Genomic DNA, 25,803 nt, shown 5'->3' on the forward strand with positions numbered 1-25,803 from the left:
TTAGCTGGAAATCAAACGCTTCCTCTCTAAAGAGGTATGAGATTCTGGCCCCAAAGTGCTGGGAATGAAAACGCAGCCTCTGGGGTATTTTGATGGATCTCATGAGGGGTGGGGGAGCATATCCCCAAGGTAACACAGTGTTGCCTGCCTGCCTGCCCTGCGGTTGCACCATGGAGGGGTTGAGCGCTAGCAGTGACTGTAAGTGTGTCTCACCTGGTGATAGCTGGCTCTAGCCTCCAGCATCATCTGCTGGGTGCTGATCATCTTCTTCCGCCGCCTGCACTCCTCCTTCAGCAGCTTCATCTCCTGGGCACACCGGGCCGCCTCCTTGCCCAGCTCCTCCAGCCGGGTGTCAGCCGCCCGCAGTGCCTGCTCGCGGCCCTGCAGCTGGGCGCCCAGGTGCTCCTGGCAGTGCAGCAGGTACTCGATGGAAAGCTGTGCCAGGCGCACCAGCTTGAGCAGCAGCGGGTCGGCGGGGCCCCGGCAATGCGGGCAGAGCAGCCGCTCGGCGCTGCAGAAAGTGACATGGCCGAGGTGCTCCTGCAGGGCCGCCACGTCCAGCTCGCTCGCCACCCGCTCCACGTCCACGGCACTCAGCCTGCGCCAGTCTGGGCTCCCATGCCGCGGCCGGAACTGGAAAGCGGGCAGGGGGCCCAGCGCGGCAGTGCTGCCCATCCCGTCCAGGCTACAGTGGGAGAGGGAGGCACCGCTGGGCACGGGGCCGCGAGTCCCGCCACCAGGCGGCCGGCCCCGGCCTCAGACTCTGACCGTGAGCTGGGCTGCAGAGCCCAGAGCCCCCTCCTCGGTGTCTGCTGCGTTGCTATGGCAGCTGTGGGGAGAGAGCGAGAGTGAGACGCCTGGTATCTCCCCTGCCTCCTCCCTATATTACCCCCCCTCCACTTCCTCATCCCCCATCCCAAACACATGCCCACCCCCTCACACCCTTATCCACACCGCTCACCCCCCATCCACACACACTGCACCGCCTCACTCCCCTCATCCCCAAACACCTCACCACCTCACTCTTCCATCCCTAACCACCTCCAGGGCCAGCTTTAGGCCGATTCCCCCGATTCCCCGGAGTCGGGCCCCGCGCCTTAGACGCCTTTTTAAATTTTTAGTTTTTTTTTTTTTTAACATACCCGGCGGTGGTCCGGGTCTTTGGCAGCACTTCGGTGGCGGGGGGGTTCTGGAACGAGTGAAGGACCCCCCGCTGCCAAAGTGCCCCTGAAGACCCAGACTGCTGCCGGGTATTCGAATCAAGCCCCACAGTTCCTAAAGCCGGCCCTGACCACCTTACCCCTATCCTCACCACCGCTTCCCCAAACACCATACCCCACATCATCCTTCCTAACCTCCCAACACCTTGCCCCCCTGCATACATAACCCCTGGCATATACACCTCAGCTTCTCATCCTTCCAGTCATTTCCAAACACATCCCATATCACCCCCTCCTCAGGCACCCCTACACAACTCATATTGTATACACACCCCACTCTACCCCCTCCTCATCCCCACAGGCACCCCTATATCCCTATACACATTCCACATAGCATTCACCCCACAAACACATCCTACATTTCTTCCCCTCCAGCCACTTCCCATGAACATCACACAACCCCTTCCCACTAGTCATATTTTTCACATCTCCCATTTCCAATATACACTCCTGTATAATTCATCCCCATACAGCACATATACAACCCACATCGCCATGCAGAAGGACAGAGAGAGCATGCAAGCACACATGAGACTTGGGCCTTGTTTTTATTCAAAGTTGCACAGGTTTAATTAAAGGTGTAATTTTTTTAAACCAATTTGGGTAAACCACTTCATTTGTTAAATCAATATTAAACCAAGTTTAGGAATGTTCACACAGGGTTTTGGTTTAAATAAGGCCTGGTCTATGCTACAAAGTTAGATTGACGTAACCTATTCCTGAATGTATCTACACTCAAATTTGTATCCAGCCAATGTAAGCACCATGTTACAGTGATGCAGTAAAACCACCTCCCCAGATGGCATAGAGCAGGGGTGGGCAAACTTTTTGGCCCATGGGCCACATCTGGGAATAGAAATTGTATGGCGGGCCATGAATGCTCACAAAATTAGGATTGGGGTGCTGGAGGGGGTGAGGGCTCTGGTTGGGGGTGCAGGCTCCAGGGTGGGGCTGGGGATGAGAGGTTTGGGGTACAAGAGGGTGCACCAGGCTGGGATCAAGGGGAGCGCAACAGATCTAGTACTGCACTGCAGACCTGCCACTTCTACAAGGAACTGCATGCCATACTGGGTGGAGATTCCACTAGCACCCAGCAGACCTCTGTGGATACCTTGGAGGAGCCTAAGGCAGAGACCTCTGTAGTGAACACCAAGAAGGAGAAGGAGGGAAGATGCAGTGGGTGACTCCAACCATGCCACGAACCTGGACCTGTTTGAGACTGTGCCACAATCTAACCAGTCCCACCAGGTAAGTGCAGATGAGCCTAATCAAGGGGAAAGGAACTTGCGTGTGTGTATGCATTTTGCCTTAGAATGTTTAAATTTAAAGATGACGCTCAGTCCATCCCCAAGTTAACAAGACAAAGATATTGACTTTTCATTGTTTCATTGTACAAGAAGAGATAGAAATACAACAAACAGGCAGAGTTGCATCTGATTTTCATTCCCCTGTTGGTTAGGGATGTAGAGCACTTCATGTGCATAGAGATGTCCCTTTTATCCATCAGAGAGATCTTGATGAAACTTTCATGGAGATACTCCATAATCCTCTCCTGAAGATTTCTACAGATGGCTGCTTTATTTCTTCTTCCACAATAGGGCACTTTCTTATGTCACTCCATGATGAGTTTGGCTAGCACCATAGTAGTAAACAGCTAACGGCATACAGGCCTGTGCGGGTTCAGAACGTCAGCAACTGTGCTCTCTGTGCTTGTTACGCTCAGGAGTGAGATACCAGCTAAGATCACCAACGCCAGTGGAAAATAGTGCCAATATTCAGTGCCATTGCCCTATATTTATACCCATGGAAGAGGAACTGAAATGTTATAGATTAATGGAACAGAAAATCCTTCCCACCTCACCCTTGGTGGGCCATATTCATCGTGGCTGGGGATGGAGAGCAGAGCTGTGAAGAGGTGCTCTAAACCCGAAGTGTTAATAAGCATTTCTTTTTAAAAGTGTTTATGGGAGTAACAGAAAGGAGTTTTGAAACTTATCTTTCCCTTGTGATTGTAAATCCTGGAGTACATCTGTCTGTTTTTATCAGCAGCTTCTGGCATGGTAGCCTTAAGGGGAGCCCTCTCCCATTTGCATGATGCCTGACCCTGATAAGTAGGAGAAAGATGAAGGAGGACATGTTCTGCAAGATCCTGCAAGCCAGTGCTGCATCAGACTGTGAACGAAGGACTTGGAAGATCAATATGACTGACAGCATGGAAAAAGACAGAGAAGACGGACCCAGAAATCCCATCAGAACATAATGAGTCTTCTCAGGCTGCAAACCCAAATGCTGCAGACTGTGATGGACCCGCAGGTTTAAAAATCTTGGACTCTCCACCTTATTTAGTTCTTGAAGAACTCCATGGTCGCTGCCTCCTATGCTCCAACATACCATGTGGCATTATAAGGCACATTGTTACTACTCCAAGCCGGGGACAGCAAGGAAAACCACACCTTCACATACACAGACCTGTGAGAACCACGGTTCATCTATGTGTAGCCACAACTGTCTACATTTGTGCACTGAAGTGGACATACATGTTTACTTCCTTTATAATATTAAATTTTCAGTCCAATAAGTTATGTTAAAAATGTGTATAGCATCACCTGTGGGGGGGTTTCCACACTGGTTTTCTGTGCTGTTTCCCTCTTCCCCCCCATTCAATGAAGTTCTATTTTTGGAGAATCACATCATCTTTATTGCATCACAACAAATATTGTAGAATGCATAGTGATACTCAAAGCAAACTACATGTAAATGCACACCAAACACCACATAATTCATAACTTCAGGAAAACACCCAGTCATATTTATAAATGTACAGTAAGCATTACACAATTCTTAGCAACAGCCAAAGCTCCAAGCACAGAGAACAGTGCACCAAAGAACGCTACTGTAGCTGACCATTCAAGTGCTCTCTCAAAGCCTCCCTCAACTGCGTAGCTCCATGTTGAGCTCTTCTAATAGTGCTTGTGTTTGGCTGTTCAGAGTCAGCAGACAGTCACTCCACCTTCACTCTATATTTGGCATCAGCTTTTTCCCTTTGCCTCACAGATATTCAGGACAAAACAGGCAGCTGTAACCATTGGGATATTTTTCTCACTGAGAATCAATCTAGTGACTAAGGCAAGCTCTGCCAGGGTCTCTTCAATCTGCCAATAGCACATTCAACAGTCATTCTGCATCTGCTGAGCTGCTAGCTGCACCTTCCCTTGGTGCTGTTGAGGTGGCCAATGTATAGCTTCATGAGCCAGGGGAGCAAAGTGTAGGCTGGGTCCTCTAGAATCAGTATGGGCATTTCAGTATAGCCAATGGTAAATCTTTGGTCAGGAAAGCCAGCGGGTTTCTGAACAGTCCTATGTTCTTAAAGATATGAGCGTCATGCACCTTCTCTGACTAGCCAATTTTCATATCAGTGAAGCATGCCCAGAGATCCACCAACAGTTGTATAACCATGGAAAAGTAACCCTTTCTGCTGATGTACTCTGTGGCAAGGTGGGTTGGTGTCAAAATAGGGATATGTATGCCATCTATCATCCCATCAGTTCAGGAACCCCACGGTTGCATATACATCCACTATTCCCTGCTCATTGTCGAACATCACTGTCCTATGTAGCAGGATACGATTAATGGACCTACACACTTGCACAACATCAGTCCTCATTGTAGATTTTCCAAATCCAAAATTATTTCCCACTGACCAGTTGCAATCTGGTGTTGCAAGCATCCAGAGTGCAATCACCATGTGCTTCTCCACTGGCAATGCAGCTCTCATTCTGCATGTGCTGGAGGGTTGCTGCAAGCTTGGCACACTGATCCAGGAATGTGGCCTTATGCATCCAAAAGTTCTGCAGTCATTGCTCATCCCACTTACATTACGATGCAATACCAGCAGTCAGCTTTGGTTCTCAGGTCCACAAGCAGTGTTCCATGACTGCCACCAACAACCTTGAATTATTTTCGCTATACCCCTCAGCAAACTGTCCTCAAAGAAATCCTCATGTCCCCGGTTGTTGCGAGTCCAGAGAGTCCAGGAAATTCAGGAGAATCTTGCATCCTGTATTTTCAGTGTTCATGAGAATAGCGTGTAACCCAAGTGCCTAATAGCAAGATATCTCTTTAAGAGACCCATGTGGCGGGTAGGAGAGAGTTGTGTCTGGGGACTTCATTGTTGCTAGGCAGATATAGCCGTCCACATCCAGAAACTTCTGGATTTTGGGTGTGGTTGTGGTAGTTTGGGGTATGCTCCAATAGGTTCCCTGTTGCTGGGGTCAGACTCCATGAGGACCAGCAGTCAGGTCAGCTGCTTTACAAAAGGCTGAGCCGAAGAGCAGAAAGCAGGCTGTTTCCCCTAACTGTGAAGCATTTTGCAGCAGGTTAGTGATATTGTTAACCCTCTAACAGGGAAGCATGGGTAATGTTAATTATAGAAAGAAGAAATTGGGAGGGGAAAATAATTTCTTCTATTTTAATTGTATACTTTGAGTGGATTTTTTTTTATTTTAGCCAAACTGTTTTAGTTAAATTGTCTCAACTAGTATGATTCACCAACTTTTCTTTAAATGTAGTAATGGGGAAAGAGTAATTTATATTTTGCTATTCTCAGTTTTGTATTTTCTAGTAAGAGGTTGGATTTTTTTTTTAAATCTGTACACTTAACTGAGTGGTTGGTTAATCAGTTAGCTGATTGCCTAAGAGTGATTTTAGCAAAGGAAGAGTCGGCATGGATTCCATGAAGATTCCTACAAGCAAGTGGAGGGAAGATGTTGTTTTAGATTCAGCAGATTGTATAGATTTTGTGATCAAAGACTCTGAGACTCAGGTGAACCTAGCCTAAGTTTTGGGAACCCTTCTTCTTCTCACTGTGTTTCTGTGGGGATTGAACTGTTGAGAATGTAATTTTTTTCTTTATTTATGTATAACTGTGAAAATAATCTCTGTGGATTATAAAATGGCCATGTTATGTTGTAAAAATTAAATTATTTGTTTATTGTAAAATTTTATAAAGTTGTTGTTTAATTACTTTAATTAATTTCTTTAACGTCTTTGGGGATTTGAATGTGGGGAGGTTGACCCTGTGCAAGCCTTGCTGAAAATCCTTAGAGATTGAATTCTGAGTCTCCAGGTACTTTTCTATGGGAATTCACGTTTTTTGAGGCACTTGAGAAGGACAATGAAGTGAACTCTAGCCCACCCAAAGGTTACAAGTGCACAGCTCTGTGGGTTCCATACTTCTGTCAGAGATGGCAGAGGCCACTAGCCCACCCAAAGGTTATAAATGTACAGCTCTGGGGGCTCTATACTTATGGCAGAGACAAAAGAGTGCTATGCAGGTTTGTGGGATTATTTTTAATAGGCACAAAAATTATGGATATGGACGACATTAAGGGATGGAGAGAGTTGCATGCTGGAACTTGATCCATAGCTCCCAGAGACCCCTGGACAAATCAGTTCTATCCCACAAAACACTGCAAAAATGTCCCAAAAGGCATTATGGAGAACGGCAGCAGTTGGCATACTGGGACACCTAACAACGGTGCACTGCACTTTACATCGACACAAGCGCTCCTGGTGAGTAGTGGTGCAAGTAGAAATCTTTTCTTGCCGGTACTGCACTCATGGGGGGGAGGGACACAAGGGGAGGGCACGTGACCTCCTCACATGACTCTCCATGTGACTCCTCCCCACTCCGCCGCCAGCCTGGGGCCCCCACGCTCTTCCCATCCCCTCTGACACCCCCCTTACCTGTCTAAAATTTTACAACTGCATTTGTTAAACAGATGCAGTTGTAAAATGATGCTTTGGGCCCTTAGTGCCACCTGTACTTCCAAGTGTCATTGAGGATCCAGCAGCACCCCAAATTGAAAACTTCTTAAATGAAAGGATAGGAAGAACAATCACCCCACTTTCCCTTAATACACTATTAGTGCCTCCCTATGTCCAAACTAAGTTTCTGCCAGCTTACTTTTATCTAAGGGTATGTCTTCACTACCGATGTTAAAGCATGGCTGTGGCAGCACTTTAACATGGCTGTGTAGTCACGGCACTAGTGCTGGGAGTGAGCTTTCCCAGTGCTGTAAAAAAACCACCCCCACGAGGGGAGTAGCTCCCAGCTTTGGGAGCGCGATTCCCAGCGCTGGTGCACTGTCTACACTGCCACTTTACAGCGCTGAAACTTGCATCGCTCGGGGGGTGTTTTTTCACAACCCTGAGCGAGAAAGTTTCAGCTATGTAAAGTGTCAGAGTAGACAAGGCCTAAGTATTGCTCTCCGCCAGGCACTAGGAAAGCAAAGATGCTGCACCATCTGGTTTTGATGGAAAAGAGACATAGAGCTGTGTGTTCCATGTGTATCTTGATAGAACTACAGCCAAAATTGTTTTTATTATTTTCCTCAGCATGACATACAGGAGGGGCAATCAAAATCAGCCTGGCAAAATGTGCATGAGAACTGTCTCTGGACATATAAGCAATTGATCAAAATCACATTATCTGATCTCTTGGGGCCAAATCCTGTTCCCATTGAAACCAAAAGAAATTTTGCTATTGAGTTCAATAGGAACAGGCTTTGACATTTGGAGAGGAAAGAACACAACCACTGAAGCAAGAGCTATGTTGCTTATACCACAGGTATCAAAGGCTGCTGACTCATGTGAGAAAGTCAGGAGACATCTGATCTTTGTCTATTGCAAGGGAGAAATCAGCAATCAAATGAGGCTAGAACAGTCTTTGTACCATATAAAACTCCCTCCAGCCTCCATTACACACCACCCATGCCTGCACATGCACAAGTGATATACAAACTTTGGTGTCTGTATACTGATGTAACTTGCAACAGTGAACGTTTGTAGTGTAGAAATGGCCTAAATCTATTTTAACCAATTTAAAGCAGTGCAACTTTGAACACAGGCACTGAAGGAGACATCAGGAGTTGCTATGGGACCTTTCCAGGTCGCTTTCTTATGCATGTTCTGATAGAGAGGGGAATTAGCAGCTGAAAGTAAACTGTTGGGAGGCAGACTCAATCAGGATGGGGGCGGGAGTCTGTTATTCTGTCACTGAGATCAGTAGAAGCAAATAAAAAAGGGACACTGAGTGCTACATTTCTAAAAGGGCTAATTTTAAATTTATTTTAGTTACTAAACAAATAACAGTTCCTTGTAAATGTTCTGAACATTGATTCCTGCACCCAAAGAGTAATTTTGGAAGGATATAATGTATTTTTTAATCCACAATAACGAGGTTGGAAACGTGCTTTAAGTGTAAAATTTATACTTAACTGCAGCACTGACTGGTGCCTCCAATAATCTGTTTCCATTGCAGTGGTACCCAAAGGCCCAATCCGGATTGAAGCCCCATGGTACTGCCGCGGCTGCTCATTCCAAAATACTGCTTTAGGCTAAATGACCAAGAAAACCCTGCCAGTTATTCACAACCCGCCCCGCTAGTCCGAGCCGAGGCAGCGTGAGGGAGGCGGCTGGGTGACAGGGGAGAGGAGGAGGAGGAGAGACGAGTCTGGCTGGGCCTGGCTGGAGAGGCTCCTGCGCGGAGCTCCCTCCATCAGCGAAGGCGGAGAAGCCTGAACTCGCCCTCCGCAATGTGCGGCCCCAGCAGAGCCGAGGCTGGAGAAACCCCGCGGGCAGCGACGGACCGGCTGGACCGAGAGCTCCCAAACCAGCCCAGCGGGGGCGCCACGTGCGGGCCCGGCCCGGCCCGGCCCGGCCCGAAGGCTGGTCACAGCTGGGGGCAGACCCGCACTCGCGCGCAACAGGCGAGAGAAGACGGAGGGCGGCATCCCAGCCCCCGCCTCGCCGCTCTCACCTCAGGCGGCGGTAGCGGCCGCGACAAGCAGGGTCCCCGGGCAGCGCCTCCTCCGCTGTAGCTGCAGCCCGGCAGGGCAGTTGCCGCTGCGCCAGGAGAGCGGAGGGGAAGGGGCCGCGGGGGTGACAGCGCTGCCGCTGCTGTTCCCCGCCCACCTCCAGCGGCCCCACAGCACCGCCTCCCCGCCCCCTCCGCGGCGGCTCCTGCTCCATGTCATAGAGGGGCTGGCAGCTCCCCCTCCTCCCCGCTCCCGTCTTCATTCCCGCCTCTCCCCGGCGCAGACACGCCTGCGCGCTCAGATGCCGGGAGAACGCGGAGATGGGCCGCGGGAGCGCAGGCAGCCCTCGCCCGGCAATGGGTTACCAGCTTGGAGCAGGAGCGAAGACGTTGTGGCTGAGCCAGCCGCAGTCTCCCCCTTCCCCCGCCCCTTTCAGTCTCCAGAGCTCTCAGTGCCCCAGCTCACTTCTTAGGGTGATGGTTGTGACACCCCCGTTAAAGTAACAGAGAGATTCCTCGCCAAACCCCCCATTTGCAGCGCGCTACAGCGGTCTCGCAGAGCTGGCTTTGGTTTCTGGTACTTAGCCCAAAGCTGACTGCTGATTTTCCTCAACTCAAGAAAAAAAAAGGGGCAGATCAAGGTTTTATGAATTGAGACACTTAAAAAAAGGTTGTAGTTTAATACATTTTTCTTGCCACTCAGAAAATGACTGTAAATGATTAATGGCGGAGAGTCAACTTCTAAAGTTTGTGGATGATTCCAAGCTGGGAGGGGTTGCAGCTGCTTTGGAATCCAGAATGATCTGCATGGATGGTGGGTATAAGAAGCTAAGGGAGGCTAAGCCGCCATTTTGGAGATGTGCCTGTGCAACCTTAAATTGGCCCTTGTTCAGCAATGCCCCAATATGGCCTGTTAACCACCAACCCTACTGTGGCTGAAATTTACAAGTCCTTAATGTCCTTTTACAACTCGTTCACTCTCACCCATAGGATTCCATCTGACACTATTAAAGGACAAAAAAGGGAGGAGGGGGAAGGTTGCCCACAGCTCTGTCCTCTGAGTAATGTCTCACTATGCACATACTCATGCTGGTCTTTTGAATAATAAGATTCAGGACAGACCAGCTCAAATTAGATCATTCTGTTGAGAGGGGAGTCAATGGTAGATGATTTTTAGCTCCTTTAATAACAAATGGATATTTGTATGTCTGGTACGATTCCACAAGATTTTCCTTGCTGGTGGTAAAGTAGGGAGTAGTTAATCAGTAGTTGTTTCTAACACAGAACTTGAGGAAAGGCACTAAAGAGCCCATATTCTCAAGGATATTTAGGTGCCTAACTCCCACTGAAATCAACAAGGATTTTATTTAAGGATTTGGGCCTAACAGCTCCAAAAGATGTTTATTAGATGCATAACTAAACACCTCTCTCAATAGTTTGGTGATTGGTCTTCCACATTTCTTGAGTTCAGCCTACCTTTGAATTTATTTTGACTCAAAGGAAGGCGCACATAGAAATTTTTGTCTGAGCTGTCTGGCCAATTTAGTTTACTTCATATTAAATTAACTTAAGTCATAGAAGCTGCTGTATTCTCAAGGAAATAAAGCAGAGAGTCTCAACTGACTTAGTAGCTTTTGTTTAGCTATTACATAATCAAGGGAATAAGTAAAAGTGGAGTTCATGCCTTACTCAGAGTCCTTATACTCTGTATTGTATTTATGCCAAACTGCATATCTACTGTAGATATTCAAATGCTTTGAGTTCAGTTTCACTCTTTGGTCCTGATGTTACCCTAAATTTTAGACACCAATTAAATTAGCCTACAGTAGCTCTTCTAATTTAACAAAAGGGTAAAAGGTTGTGGCCTGCCCTAAAGGAATTGCCAGGGTGTTACCAGGGGGCTTGTCTCCAACCTGCAAAGGGCTCCCCAGAGCAAGCTAGCCTTGCTAGCCCCTGAAAGGACACAGATACAGTTGTATTCCCTCTAAGCTGCATGGTAACCCAGGAATGATTCAAATGCTGCGCACTTGATTAGCAGAGCTGCACACATCCAGCAGCATGTGTTCAGGTGCCCGGGTTCTCGCAGCTTTGCAGCCACGTCCCTGCAGCTGCTCCCAGGACCCTCCTGCTAGCTGTGCAGAGTGTGGGGGGAAGGGGTGCTGATGTCAGGGTGTCCCTCTCCCAGGGCCGGCTCCTGCTTCTTTGCCACCCCAAGGGGCGAAGCGGGGCAGGGGGCGGGAAGCCACTCGGCAGCAGCTCAGTCGCGCTGCTTCATTCTTCGGCAGCAATTCGGCGGCGGGTCCTTCGCTCCCTCTCTTCCTCTTCGGCGGCACCTCAAAGAGGAAGAGAGGAACTGAGGGACCCACTGCCCGGACCGTGCCACCCCTTTCCATTGGCCGCCCCAAGCACCTGCTTCCTGTGCTGGTGCCTGGAGCCAGCGCTGCCCCCTCCCCCCACTCCTGTATCCCATCTCCACAGAGCAGGGGACAGGGCTCAGCACTCAGAGCAGAAGAGAGCCGCTGCCCTCTGAGGTCTGAACAAGCCTTCCGGGCGGTGAGTGCCTTAAAGAGACAGTGCACTGTCTCTCAGAGACTTCCCCAGAAGCCAGCTCACACAGTCTCTCTCTCTCTCTCTCTCTCTCACACACACACACACACACACTCTCAGTCTCTCCCCCTCCACCCTGCCCATGTACCCCATCTCTGCAGAGTGGGGGAGGGGAGACAGGGCTCAGGAGCAGGAGAGCTTTCAACTAGTGCCTTAAAGAGACAGCGTAGAGCAGTGGCCATGGCGCCTGCGGGGGCATCTTAATGCACCCGCATCCTGGCCCCCGGGAGAGCACCCGCCGAAATGCCGCCGAATTTCAGCGGCATTTCGGCGGGGACGCCTCTTGATGACGACACTTGTCACCGACAAGTGATGTCATCGAGAGGCATTGCCCCCGAATTTCGGCGGGGATGCCTCTCACTGACGCCACTTGCCGTCGACCAGTGACGTCATCGAGAGGCGTTGCTCCCGAATTTTGGCGGCAACGTCTCTCAGTGACACCGCTTGCCGTCGACCAGTGATGTCATCAAGAGGCGTCGCTCCCGAATTTCAGCGGGGACGCCTCTCGATGATGTCGCTTGTCGATAGCAAGTGGCGTCATCGAGAGGCGTTGCCGCCGAAATGCCGCCGAAATTCGGCGGCATTTCGGCGGGTGCTCCACCGCCACAGTGGTCCTTCGGCTGGCGCCCGCCAGCCAAAAAGGTTGGGGACCACTGGACAGCATCTCTCAACATTCCCCAGCAGCCAGCACACACAATCTCTGTGTCACGTAGTCTTTCACATTCACCTCCCAACACATACTTGTATTATGGTTGTTGGTACTTCTTGGTATTTCCTGCAATGCACATATATTTGCTATAATTTTACTCTTTCAAAGTGTGTTATTTTAGTTTGACTGATCTATGCATTTCGTAATTTTTAATTCTCTTACACTTAAATTTAATTCTTTGAGTAGTGAGTTCTAAAATGCCTAACCTGTCCAGGCTGGAGTAATTATTCCTATGGTAACTTTTTAAAAATATATATATTATATCTAGTTTTTTTGTTTCTACTGGTGCACATCCACACATACCTTGGTGCACATAACAAAATTTATTCCACACATGGATGGAAAAAATTAGAGGGAACATTGGGATACAGCCTTCTGCTCAAGGACTGACACACACAAGCAGAAATTCTTCGAAAACATAAGCATTATTAATTTAAAAAAAATAAGTAATTGCAGCATTTTTGATAGAAGCTAGGACTGAAGTGGTGCAGCAAAACAAAAGACAAGGACTACACAGATCATATAATATATGGAGATATACCTATCTCATAGAACTGGAAGGGACTCGGAAAGGTCATTGAGTCCAGCCCCCTGCCTTCACTAGCAGGACCAAGTACTGATTTTGCCCCAGATACCTAAGTGGCCCCCTCAAGGATTGCTCTCACAACCCTGGGTTTAGCAGGCCAATGCTCAAACCACTGAGCTAGCCCTCTCCCCTAACAGTTATAATGTAATAGATATATATATGCATGTATGAGTCTCTGTATACACTAAGGCTCTAGTCTAGATGTTGCTATTCAGTAACATGCTTAATACAATTTAATATATATTACCTTTATAAATCATTACAATATTATAGTTTTAGAGAGAATTATTTACTTAATACTAACATTTAATAGTTAATTGTTTAATATATTAATATTTAACATCTAACATTTAAACTTTTAACATCCTGTGAGCCAGACTAGCCAAGCAGTCGCAGGATGGGTAGGGGAGATTTCACTCAAAACACAGTGTGGAAGCAGGGAAAGAATTAATAAGGATTTGAAGGGGATTTTAATGCATGTCAGTCAGTTAGCAAGAGTTAGGCTAGCTGTGACCCTAATGACGTGAGATTTGTAGAAGCGAAGATAGTGTGAGGCAGAGGACAAGAACTGTGTACAAAGTTATTACGACCTTGTAACTGATAACCAAATATGCAGGCTTGCTTTTCCTAGGAGTGAGACAAATAAGATAGCAGAATGGCTTATGTATAAACAAAATGTAGTTGTTGCTCTCTATTGTCTGTATTATTGCTAGTTATTGTCTGTAACAAAAGTATAAAGGCTTGCTGTAATTGTTTACCAGTTGAAAGACCTGTCCGGGACTGGGGCGACCCTGTGTCCTATGGCACTCTCTCCCTCCATTGTAATTACTGGAGAAATAATAAAGTATTTGATTTTGCTGCACCCAAAAGAAAAAGCCAGAACTGAGTTTTTCTCCGACAACAGGCATCCAGATTTATTTACAGATAGATCCCCGCAGTCCTTAACAATAGATGGAAATATCAGACTTACACTTGTACCCAATTTCCTCTGTTTCATCTTAATGGTCCTTCTGATCTATCAGTAATAGAATGGTGATTGTCAAGGCCACAATTTTCCTAACTGCTGCCGCTGCTTCAGGCTGCGGGTGTAGTGTCATTTGCTGCTGGCTGTTGCTGCTGGCAGGGACTGCTGATTGCGCTGCTATGAAAGCTGTTGCCATGGTGACCTTTAGAGTTCTGCTGCTACTGCTGCTTTTCCAAGTAGCTGCTTTTTGGAATTTTCTCAGGTAGGTTCGGTTCTTCCACACAGCCTCAAACCCACTGCACTCATCCTGTTAGCTGTTGACCTTATATGCTGGTAGCTCTCTCAAGGTCTACGCATTACATAAGAATGGCCCTACTGGGTCAGACCAAAGGTCCATCTAGCCCAGTATCCTGTCTTCTGACAGTGGTCAGTACCAGGTGCCCCAGAGGGAATGAACAGAACAGGTAATCATCAAGTGATCCATCCCCTGTCACTCATTCCCAGCCTCTGGCAAACAGAGGATAGGGACACCATTCCTGCCCATCCTGGCTAATAGCCATTGATGGACCTATCCTCCATTAATTTATCTAGTTCTTTTTTGAACCCTGTTATGGTCTTGGCCTTCACAACATCCTCTGGCAAGGAGTTCCACAGGTTGACTGTGCGTTGTGTGAAGAAATACTTCTTTATTTGTTTTAAACCTGCTGCCTATTAATTTCATTTGGTGACCCCAAGTTCTTGTGTTATGAGAAGGAGTAAACAACACTTCCTTATCTACTCTCTCTACACCAGTCATGATTTTATAGACCTCAATCATATCTCCCCATTAGACATCTCTTTTCCAAGCTGAAAAGTCCCAGTCTTATTAATCTCTCCTCATACAGAAGCTGTTCCATACCCCTAATCATTTTTGTTGCCCTTTTCTGAACCTTTTCCAATTCCAATATATCTCTTTTGAGATGAGGCAACCACATTTGCACACAGTATTCAAGATGTGGGCTTACCATGGACGTATATAGAGGCAACATGATATTTTATGTCCTATTATCTATCCCTTTCTTAATTATTCCCAGCATTCTGTTAACTTTTTTGACTGCTGCTGCACACTGAGTGGGTGTTTTCAGAGAACTATCCACAATGACTCCAAGATCTCTTTCTTGAGTGGTAACAACTAATATAGACCCCATCATTGTATATGTATAGTTGGGATTATGCTTTCCAATATGCATTACTTTGCATTTATCAACATTTTATTTCATCTGCCATTTTGTTGCACAGTCACCCAGTTTTGAGAGATCCTTTTGTAGCTCTTCGCAGTCTGCTTGGGTCTTAACTATCTTTAGTAATTTTGTATCATATGCAAATTTTGACACCTCATTATTTACCCCTTTTTCCAGATCATTTATGAATATGTTGAATAGGACTGGTCCCAGAACGGGTCTCATGGTGGACACAACTATTTACCTCTCTCCATTTTGAAAACGGACCATTTATTAGCGTAATTGCTATTTTTCCTCTAACTTTTCCTCATTATGTCAAACTTATTTTTAGATAGCTAAGCTCCTCCCCCTGGCACTGTCTTGGGTAGAGTTCCTCCCCTGATGCATCTTGGGAGAAATGCTGAGTCATTTCCCAATCGTTGCTGAAACTTTCCATACCCTAACCCTGTGTCTTTCATAGAGGATTATTTCATCCATCATTTTGGATTTTTATCTTTAAACTATCACTAATTACTATTTATCTAAAGTCTTATTCTTAAAACTAACTGCTGTTTTATGCAAGTCAAAGTGTCCTGATACTGTCACCACATTAATTATATCAACGGGGAGAGGTGAAATTTTTACAATAATTAAACTCCTTTTTCAGTTTCTCTCTGCCGGTCTCTATCAAAGTGCTGCAAGGTTTTTCAAAACAGCTAAAAGCAAAATCTCTCATTACACTGGATTGATGTGAATGCCTCTAAACATTCAGAAGAACTTCCTTCTGGATGTGAGGAGAAGTTACACTTCTCTCCAACAAGATGTGAAGAGGAGTATAGATGGGACTTACGGTGATATCAATTAAAACCAAGATTTTAGGATAAAATAATGAAGACCTGACACTGTATGGCGATGTGTTCCTGGCAACAGATGTGGTGCTTTTTTTTTCTTTTCTTTTAAGGGCTTTTCTAAAGAGCCTCACAATAGGATACCAGGCTTCACTGGCGCCAACATTCCTTGGCCCCCCCAGCCCCACCCCGACTTCACCCCTCCCTGCCCCTATTTGACCCCTCCCCAAATCCCTGCCCCTGCCCCGCCTCTTCCCCGAGCATGCCACGTTCCTCCTCCTCCCCCTCCCCCCTAGTGCTTGCCACACAAAACAGCTGTTTCGCGGCGCAAGTGCTGGGAGGGAGGGAGGAGAAGCAGGACACAGTGGCATGCTCAGGGGAGGAGGCAGAGGCGGAGGTGAGCTGAGGTGGGGCGGGAAGCTGCATTTTTCCCCTGGGTGCTCCAGTGCTGAGCACCCATGGAGTTGCCGCCTATGCCAGGCTTATGAAAGCATGATCCCCTTTCCATTGATGAGGGCTCAGCTGCATAGGGATTTCCCTAAACCCTCCTCCTCCCAAACTTCCCCATACCTCCTAGTGGTCAGCTAGGTACACTGGAACATCAGAGTTATGAACTTGGGAATGGAGGTTGTTCGTAACTCTGAAATGTTTGTAATTCTGAACAAAATGTTATGGTTGTTCTTTCCAAAGTTTACAACTGAACATTGACTTAATATAGCTTTGAAACTTTACTATGCTGAAGAAGAGGGCTGCTTTTAATCATCTTAATTGACATGAAATAAGCACAGAAAATAGTTTCCTTAGCTTGTCAAATCTCTTTTTTAGTAGTTTACATTTACCACAGTACTGTACTTGCTTCCCCCCCCCCTTTTGGTCTCTTCTGTTGCCTGATCATAACTGAAGTGCTACTGTACATGCAGTGTGCTCAGTTTAGTTATTTTTCCAACCCCACCCCACTCCTGTAAATTCAGACAACCCTTCTAATTTCAGGACACTGTTCTGGTGATAGCTAAGTCCACTTATTGTCTTGGGGAAAGAGTGTGTGCAAGTAGCAATTTTACTGGTCAGCACAAGTAAAAATGGAACCACCAGGAAGTTGATACAATAATATCAATGGTCTCCAATTATCTACATACCAATCAGGGAGCTCTTCCAGTTGGTATCAATCTGATGTCAAAATGCTCAGCTAACAGGCTCATCAGAACCCAAACATGCAATGCATGTCTAGAAAGAAAGGGGCACAATAAAGCTAGAAGGTCAAGTCTGATTTCCGTTACACTGGCACAGCCCCACTGATGAGTAGGATTTGGCCCTGGGAATGGAGAGCATTGACAACAGTGAGAGAACCAGCAAAATGCAGGAACATTCCTTGAAGTTGTGACCCAGGAACCTCTTTGTACCAACTGGCAAGGGGAACTGAGGGGATGCCTGGGTGTTACAGGAATCTCCGGACTCAAGTATGTGCATTCTCGTTCACCAAAGAATGTCATGTGAGGTCTCATAAAAGTGTGTCTCATGGGTCATCAATACCATTGTGAAATGTATGTACAGAAACTACGTAAGGAGCTATGTATATGTACACTGAAAATGTTCTTAAAGTCTGTGTCACGGTTCAGGGCAACTGCTCCTGTATTTCCTCTGAGTGGTCCAGCAAGAGCACCCACACTCTCCAGCTGTCGCCTTGCTGGGTAAGACCTGCATATGTCTCCTTTCTGACCAGGGTATTTCCAGGATGCACAGTTCCCTGCCTTAACTGAGTTATTCCCAGCACAGCCAGGTGGCTTAAGGACACCTATTTGCTTTCCTTTCCATTACCAGTGCTGAGGTTTTTGTTTGAAACAATGGGTTTCCCTCCACATAGCAGAAGATAGAAGAGGCCCTGGAAACTCCTCCATTTTGCCTGTATCCTGCTCCAGCCTCTTTCTTGCTCAGACCTCTGGACTATACTAATTCTAACCAAGGAATTAAGGACCTTCCAATGATTTGGAACAAACCAGAGATGTATCAAGCCAGCAGTTTATTCCATCACTGCTACAAGCCTAAACCAAGAACTTTGGTTTGTATTTGGTATTGTATTTATTGTATGTATTTGATTCCTTTAACCAATTTTAATTCTCACCTTTCTTTCTTTTTATAAATAAACCTTTAGATACTAAAGGATTGGCATCAGCATGATTTTTGGGTAAGAGCTGAGTTATATATTGACCTAGGGGTGTGCCTGGTCCTTTCGGATCAGGAGAACCTATTATTTGGTGAGACTGGTTATAAAGAACCACTCATCTCTAAATCCAGTGTTTTTGGTGTCACAAGGACTGGAATGCCCAAGGAAACTGCTTTCATGACTTCTTGTTAGCCAGTGTGGTGAAACAGAAGTTTACTTTTGTTGCTGGTTTGGTATATCCTATGGCGGATTAGCCACCAGTCTTAGGTATATCTATCTGCCCTATTTCTCAGCAGTTTATCCTGCATTTGGCATCCTCAGTTGTGACCCACTGAGGCATGGTTACACCATGCATCGCCTCTTGCTCCCCAACCCCCTGTCCCAGCCCTGATCCCCCCCTGCACCCAAACTCTCTCCTGAAGCCTGCATCACAACCCAACCCACTGCCCCAGCCCAGAGACCCGCCTTTCACCCCAAACCCCTCATCCCTGGTCCCAACCCAGAGCCCGCACCTGCAGCCAGAGCCCTCACCGACCTGAATTCCCTGCCCCAGCCGCAGCAGTTTCAGTGTGGGAGGGGGCTCAGGGCTGGGGGTTGAGATGCAGTGGGGGCTGACCTCGGGGGGTCCCTGGCTCCCACCAGCATGTCCCTGCAGCTCCTAGGCGGAGGGGTCAGGGGAGTGCTGCGTGCTGCCCACACCTGGAGGCTCCACTCCCTGAAGCTCCCATTGGCTGTGGTTCCCAGTCAATGGGAGCTGCGCTTGTGGAGCTGGTGCTTGTGTTGGGAGCAGCGCGCGGAGCCCTCCTGACCAGAGCTGCAGGGATATGCGTCTACCAGAGCACCCCCGGGGATCCTGCCCCACCCCCGCCCGCCCTGAGCACTTCCAGGCCAAGTTTTAGTTAGGGGTATATAGTAAAAGTCATGGACAGGTCACGGGTAGTAAACAAAAATGAATGGTCCATGACCTGTCCATGACTTTTACTAAAAATACCTGGGACTAAAACATAGCCTTATTTATAGGTAGTCACAGTTTTCCAGATTCACAACTTTAAGTTTGAAGCTAGTCCTGGATGCATCAAGTGGATCAAATTTCCCTTGCTTTTTATGAATCAAACAAATGTCACTTGTATATAAAGTCTTGTTTACTAAAATCTCCAAGTTTATCTAAAAAGTTGTATCAAAACTTCAGTTTTCCTTCTCCTACTATGTTAAAAATTATATATACTTTAAAGCTGCTGGGTCTGCCAAGAGGAGAACTGTCATTGCCTACATTATCCATAGCCTCTGTGGCAGTGAAGAACATTTCAAATTGTTGTGATTTATATCAGCTTGTTACATTATGGGTGCAATCCAGACCAGTGAACTATTTGTCACCTCTTACCCTATAATCCTTAAGTGCATTAAAGCTTTGCTATTGTAGCTCTCTGCCTGGGATGCCCAAAATCAGCAACAAGCATGCACTTTGTGTCTATGTATTTGGCAGCCTTGGTCCAATGCTTTGGATCCAGGAGCCTGCCTGCAATACCATAGACTTCTACTTGTCTCCACCAGCCCTGGTTAAGAACTGGCAGGGTGACTACACACTCTCCCCAGTCCCAAATTTTCCCCAAAACATATGTTCTGAAATGCCCAGCCCTGGTCCTGGAATAATCAGAGGAATGTTCAGGTTTGTTTTCCTTTAAAAAGTCATCTTCCAAAAGTTTGTTACTTTAACTGGAGTTACCAAACAGTTCAGTTCAAACACAGCACTGGACTGATTCAGATTAAAAATAAAACAAGTTAATCTATCTCTCTGGAACTAAATAAAGAGAGTACAAGTATAAGGATCAAAGACAGAAATGGTTACAAAAATAAAATGCTTTCTAGTAGCTAAACCTTAAAATAGATTAGACGCAAAGTAAAATCCTCACCATGATTCCATCAAACCAGCTGACCAAACCCTGGAGTCAAAAATCTATATCCCAAAGTCAAAAGGCTGGTACCTTTGTCTTAGGTGAAATATATATAACTTGTGGTTTCTTTGCCCCTCTTTTATGGTCAATGGTGCTGGAACAATTTTTATATTGGGGGTGCTGAAGGCAGAAACCACATATTTGGGTTATTACTACTTCAGGCTGGGTGTGTGGTAGTACCCCCAACACCTGTGTTTATAGTCCAGTGACCATTTAAAATTAATTCTTCTGACGGTTATGCCTGGATAAAGTTCATTCAAGCCATGAGGAAGATGACATGGAGTCTCCTGGTGAAGAAGTTTCTGGCTGGGGTTATCTGCTAAAATGCAAGTTACTTGGTTTCTGTCCCCTCTGGTGTAACTGCATGAACATTAAACATGTGATTGTCAGTCTCCTCCTCCACCATAAGGGTGTGAGGTTTACTTTGGCATTAACTCCCAGGTTAAAAAAAATACATTCCTTGGTCCAGGGTGGAGCAACTCCTGCACGGGTGGCAAACACATTTTAAGAATTATAATTTCAGTTTATGTTCATAATTTTGCATCAGTTGCTTACACCTATATTACACGATAACCAGTGAGTCATGAGCTTTTCATTGACACCTTGAATGACACTTACCAGAAATATTTCATGACTTTAAAGAATTGGGGTACACTTGAGCTGGTTATACCAGCTCCAATTCATTACTAGCGATCTGGCTGCCCTTTGCCCTTGCCCTATTCTTAATGTCAAAGATTTCTTTGTAAAGTCAGTGAATTTGGAGAAAGTAACTATTCCACTTTCATTGGACATAATTTCTCACATCAATAGTGTTTAGCAAAGTACTGAGGAGTCCAGTTTGTCAAGAGGGGAGACAACACATTTCTACTAACTGCATAGGCACCAAGCTCACTCACTCCATTTAGGTTTCTTTAAATATTTTGGTTCACAGTATACATGCTCAGAAGTTTAATAAAGACATTTGTTAACATGATGTCTTATCATTAGATACTATTGGTATGAGCACACAACACATGGGCCAAGAGTTTCAAAAGCAAGCAGAAAATTTTAGTGTTTCAATTTTGAGGTGCCCTATTTGATACACTTTGAAGGTGTCTAATTTTTAGGAAAATAGTGTTCTTAAGTTCCAATACACAGGTTCTCTCACTAGTCACTTTTGAAATCTTGTCTCTGGTAGCTGAAATGTAGTATACAAAAGAAGAGCACCTGGGGGCAGGGATAAAGAAAAATGTGGGAGCACAGAGAACTCTGAAGATGGAATGCTCTTAATATTACACCCTGCTCTTGGCCAACAGCAGGTAGCGAAAGGGGGACATCCAGAACTAAAAGCATAAACCTCCACAGCTTGTGTTAAAGAGTTAGGCTCTACAGGTGGGAGATGTAACAGACTCGCATCCTTTGTGAATCAGGCTTAGAGAGAGATGCAAAACACTGGCCACTGGTTTACATTAACGGTTGGAATAAATTACTTTCATTGAGAGACTAATCCTGTGGTGGAGCTGGCAGGGTCAGATACAGCACCTAATGCTGTGATTTGGCCAAGTGGAGGCCTTTTCCTTCCAGAAAGCTTCTGTAAGTAAGCTGTGACTACAGGTGCATCAGATCTCTAGTTCTCAGCTCCAACCCCCAGGCTCTTCGTTCTTCTCATTTCCCAAACTCTGATATCCTTGTTCTTTTACTATTTTACAGAAGTGCGTTTAAAATGTACTGCTCTACCCATTAAGTGGCATTAAAGTTCACCCCAGCACTACAGTTACATTCCTCAGTTTAGTTAGTGTGAAGTAATTTAAAAAACAAAACAAAAAGTCATCACCACAACCTATCTGAGCTCATTAGATTATGTGGATTTGATTGTTTGCAGGGACCTCGAGTGGCAGTATAAAAGCATTACTAGTATGTTAAATTGTTTTGGGTTAGATGCTGTTGTAGGTTTTTCTACACTCTTTGAATATCTTGACATGTTGAACACTTGTACTATTTTAACAACAATAATGCAGAAGAGAGAAGTGGAGGAATTGATTGTGTGGTTGAGGGTAGGGAAGTTCATGGGGAATGGTTGTGAGGAAAGCTATGAGCCTTGCGACTAAGAACTGAGGAAACAAATGTATATTGAGCAAGACAATTTAGCTGCAGCAAGGTAAATCAGTGTGTTGCATGTATAAATTATTTATGAGGTTTATGAAGGATATTCTCAGCTGGTGAATAGTGTTGTGTGTGGTTTTGGGTGTGTGTGCGTGTGTAGACTGTGGGAGAATTTTTTAGGGCTTGGATAATTTATCTTGCTAGTAGTGGGGGAGGGAATTTTTGTGCATTGAAAAGGGTTGAATAAAAGTTATTTGTACATTCTGTGGAAAAGAGGAGGATGTTGCCTGTCTTATAAAAGATTATTTTTTTCTTATGTTAAACAGAAAACATTGAGTCATCTTGGGCTGTGTCTGCATTGAATGCATAGAGTAAGCAAATAGAAAAATAGACTGTAGTCTTTCATTTACTATAATTTTAGGTGTGACTTGTAGTAATAATTAACTCCTGTTGCAGGCCTGAGCCAGACAGATATATTAAAGAGTCCAGTCAGATTCTCAATTTGATTAATTCCCCTCCTCTTTTCAATTTTAATACCTTTAGTTACTCAGTCTCTCCCTCGCTTGCATTGAGAGAGAAATGACAGTATATTTTTTTCTACTTCAGGAAATTACTGCTACTCAGTTTATACTAGGAAAATTCTACTATGACTCAGTTTCTCAGGACTCATACTGTTCACAAACAAGTGCAAAAAGCAAGACTTTGGTTTGAAGAGAAGATGCCAGTTCTACAGTCCCATTACGGGGAAAGAGGAGAGCAAGTGGATATTTTGAGGCCCTCTGGATGTCACTAGTAAGTAAACAAAACCTTCCAGAAGTCCAAGGGCTAGTTAAACCCTCAGAAAAATCCTGGATATTAAGAATTTTTTAAAAAGTAAAATTTGACTGTCAGTATTTTGCTGTGATTTCTAATTTATAGAAAAGATGAAGTCCACACTGCTTAACATTGGGTACCTTTGTACAATAATTTGAGGGGAAATGCCCCTCCCCCCGCATTGCGCCTGCTTTAGACTTCTCTGCAACTAAATCCTCTTTTTCTAAGGTCCAAATGTCTTTTCAAGGCCTGTTTTCAGTGATAGTCAGCTGACCTTCCTGAGTCAACAATAAAGCTCAGCTGCTGGGCCTTCCCTCACTCTCAGACATGCCAGAGAGGGAGGCAATTTCCATTTATTTTTCAGAAGTATCTTGCAGAAGACTTGAGAGTTTTGATTTGGGATTTCATACCTAGATATTAGTAATGGATCCATTAGAAGTGTTTTGCTTCCAGGGACTACATCAGCAAAATCTGGAGTGAAAGCAGGATTTGTTATGAAGCCTGTATTCCCTGGGAGTTGTAGGGCTAGTGTTTTCTGGCAACAAAAACTGAGTAATTTCAGATTTTCAAAGCTGTATATTTTGGAAATTTCAGATAATCTTTGTAGTAATATAAAATAATATTGTATTGTAATACTGAGGGCGAGTACCAGCTGTGTACTGGGGGGGGGGAGAGGAGGAGGAAGAGAGCAGGGATGAAGCACTATGGATGCTGCCAAGAGCAGGTGCAAGTGCCATCTGCTCTGCAGCATGGGGAGGGAGCCTGGCACCAGAGCCTGTTTCCCAGTGCCCTGCCCGCCATGGGGAAGTTCTGCAGTGGTTTTGCCAAGTCCAGGCCTGTGAGAGGAGGGGAGAAATTGGCAGCGAATCTCACCAGCAGCCAGCCCCCAGCCTCTGCCGTGTACCCTGGGTATGGGGGGGGAGGGAGGAGTCAGGTGTCATCACTTAAAAACTAAACCATCCTATTTATTGAAACAAAGTAGTGGCTGCTGGAAGGTGTGCATATATTGGGAGGGGGTATTTGGAGGGAGTACCTGCAGCCTCACACTCAAGGTGGAGGGGCAGTCATGTTCCCTGTCATGGTGGCAAGTGCAGACCTGGGACTCAGCACCAGCCCATCAGTCAGTGCCTCTTTATGGGCCTTTCCTCCTCCCCGGGGCAGGAAGCCAGGGCCTGGCCTGTCACCTCACTCAGGCAGAAATCGGGAGGGGTGGAAGAGAGAACAAAGTGACCCTGCATGCTCTGCGCATGCATTGTCTCTGCCCCAACCTATGTCCTGCACCCTGGATATGAGTCATGTGTCTCCAGGCAGAAATCTGGGGTGGTGGGCATGGCCCCACATACCCCACCCACCTCTGATTGGGGATTCTGGAAATGAAAAGTTATTTAAGAAAATAAACATAGCAATATCAGCAATTTCCAGAAAACACCAGCTCTACTTGGGACAGTCCCTATGCCATGGCTGGTATTCTTCCTGACATCTGCAAGAATAACAGGAAGAGCAATACAAGTGAACCCCTGTGGGCTAATACTATTGATTCCTGAGATTTTTTCTGTCTTGTTTCACCCTCCTATTGAATATCTGTTTCCAGATTTCAACACGCCCCCCCCCCCCCAGATCCATGTTTCATACTTTAAACTTTTACAGGTTGAATCTTCATTATTTCACACTACGGTTGCCAACCTCCCAGACTGGCTGGGAGTCTACTGGAATCGGCTTCAATCTCCTGGTGACTGTTGAAAGCAATCCAAGAGATTTTAGAAAGTAAAGTACAATTGACATTATATCATGATGGGAAAAAAATCTCCCAGTATAGTTTCAGTCAGAGTTGGCAACCTAAGCATGAAGTCTAGAATGAGGCAGAAGAGGAAGGGTGAGTAACCCCCTGGAGGGAGAAGTCTAGATTATCACTGTTACTGTAGTGCCTAGGAGCCCTAGCTATGATGTGGATATAGAGCATGCTGGTAGAAAGAATTAGTGGCTGATCACAGAAGTGGCTTTTCTGTTTCTTCTTAACAAGAAGATCTAACTAGACCTTGATGATTGTATACCTCTTGTTGAAGAAGAAAATTGCAAAGCACAAGATTCCGTGGCCCAAACAGAGAATGTACACATTCCTTTGTAGCTCAAAACTGGACATGTATTGTATTTGAAATATCTAGTCTTCCTGCTGTTACTGCTGTGGTACTAGTACTGGAACTAGCGTAAATCTTGGTGATGGTGGTGTTTTGTGTGGGCTTTAATATACCCCAGAAGGGGTGGTGTTTTCAGTTTGGTGGAGGGCTAACAGAGAGCAAGGGAAACTTCAGCAGCAGCTGAATCCCAACAGCAAGAGGTAAGAGACCCTCACATGTGGTACTATAATTGGGATTGTCTTTTTCTCATCTGAGATGTATTTGCCAATCAACTTTGAACAGCTCTCACTACTAAATGCAGATAATACTAAAAAGTGAACTGTTGCATATATCCATGAAGACAGAAAATTAAAAAAACCTCAGCAGAAATATGTTGTTGCCAACTCCCACAACTTGCTAGCAAGTAACAGGATTTTAGCTGGGGCTGGAACCACTCGCTCCAGAAGTCCAGGCCTCTCCCAAATTTCAATCCTGCTTGGGGGGGGAACCACCATCTGATTAGCTACCTTCCCCACTCACCTGCCTCAAAGGGAAAAACAGCCAATCAGAGCTGCTGCAGGAGGAAGGCAGAACTCCCCCAAGTCCCCTCAGGAGCTGTCACAAGCAAGACATAGGCAGACTACTGGTCAAAGCAGGAGGTCAGCGTCCAAGACAGAGGGTCAGGTTACCAGGAGATCAGAGGCAGGAGACAAATTTGAGAGCAGAACCACA

At 45.8% G+C, this 25,803-nt stretch overlaps 1 protein-coding gene across 6 annotated transcripts in view; it reads right to left on the reverse strand.

Moving 5' to 3' along the window:
- DZIP1 (DAZ interacting zinc finger protein 1) overlaps positions 1 to 14,042 on the reverse strand; it is a 76,146-nt gene extending 62,104 nt beyond the window's left edge. For 5 of the 6 annotated variants that reach the window (XM_039494287.1, XM_039494306.1, XM_039494289.1 and 2 more), the window contains exons 1-2: positions 13,909 to 14,042; positions 214 to 829 (exon numbers count right to left, since the gene is read on the reverse strand). In XM_039494287.1, the coding sequence (XP_039350221.1) occupies positions 214 to 675 (462 nt within the window). In that variant the 5' untranslated portion in view covers positions 676 to 829; positions 13,909 to 14,042. Of the gene's footprint in view, positions 1 to 213; positions 830 to 9,039; positions 9,212 to 13,908 lie in introns of those variants that run through there. The other variant, XM_039494282.1, reaches the window with a different exon arrangement.
- Positions 14,043 to 25,803: the final 11,761 nt, after the last annotated feature.

The sequence above is a fragment of the Mauremys reevesii genome, linkage group 1 (genome assembly GCF_016161935.1).
Source record: "Mauremys reevesii isolate NIE-2019 linkage group 1, ASM1616193v1, whole genome shotgun sequence".
Classification (NCBI taxonomy): Eukaryota; Metazoa; Chordata; order Testudines; family Geoemydidae; genus Mauremys; species Mauremys reevesii.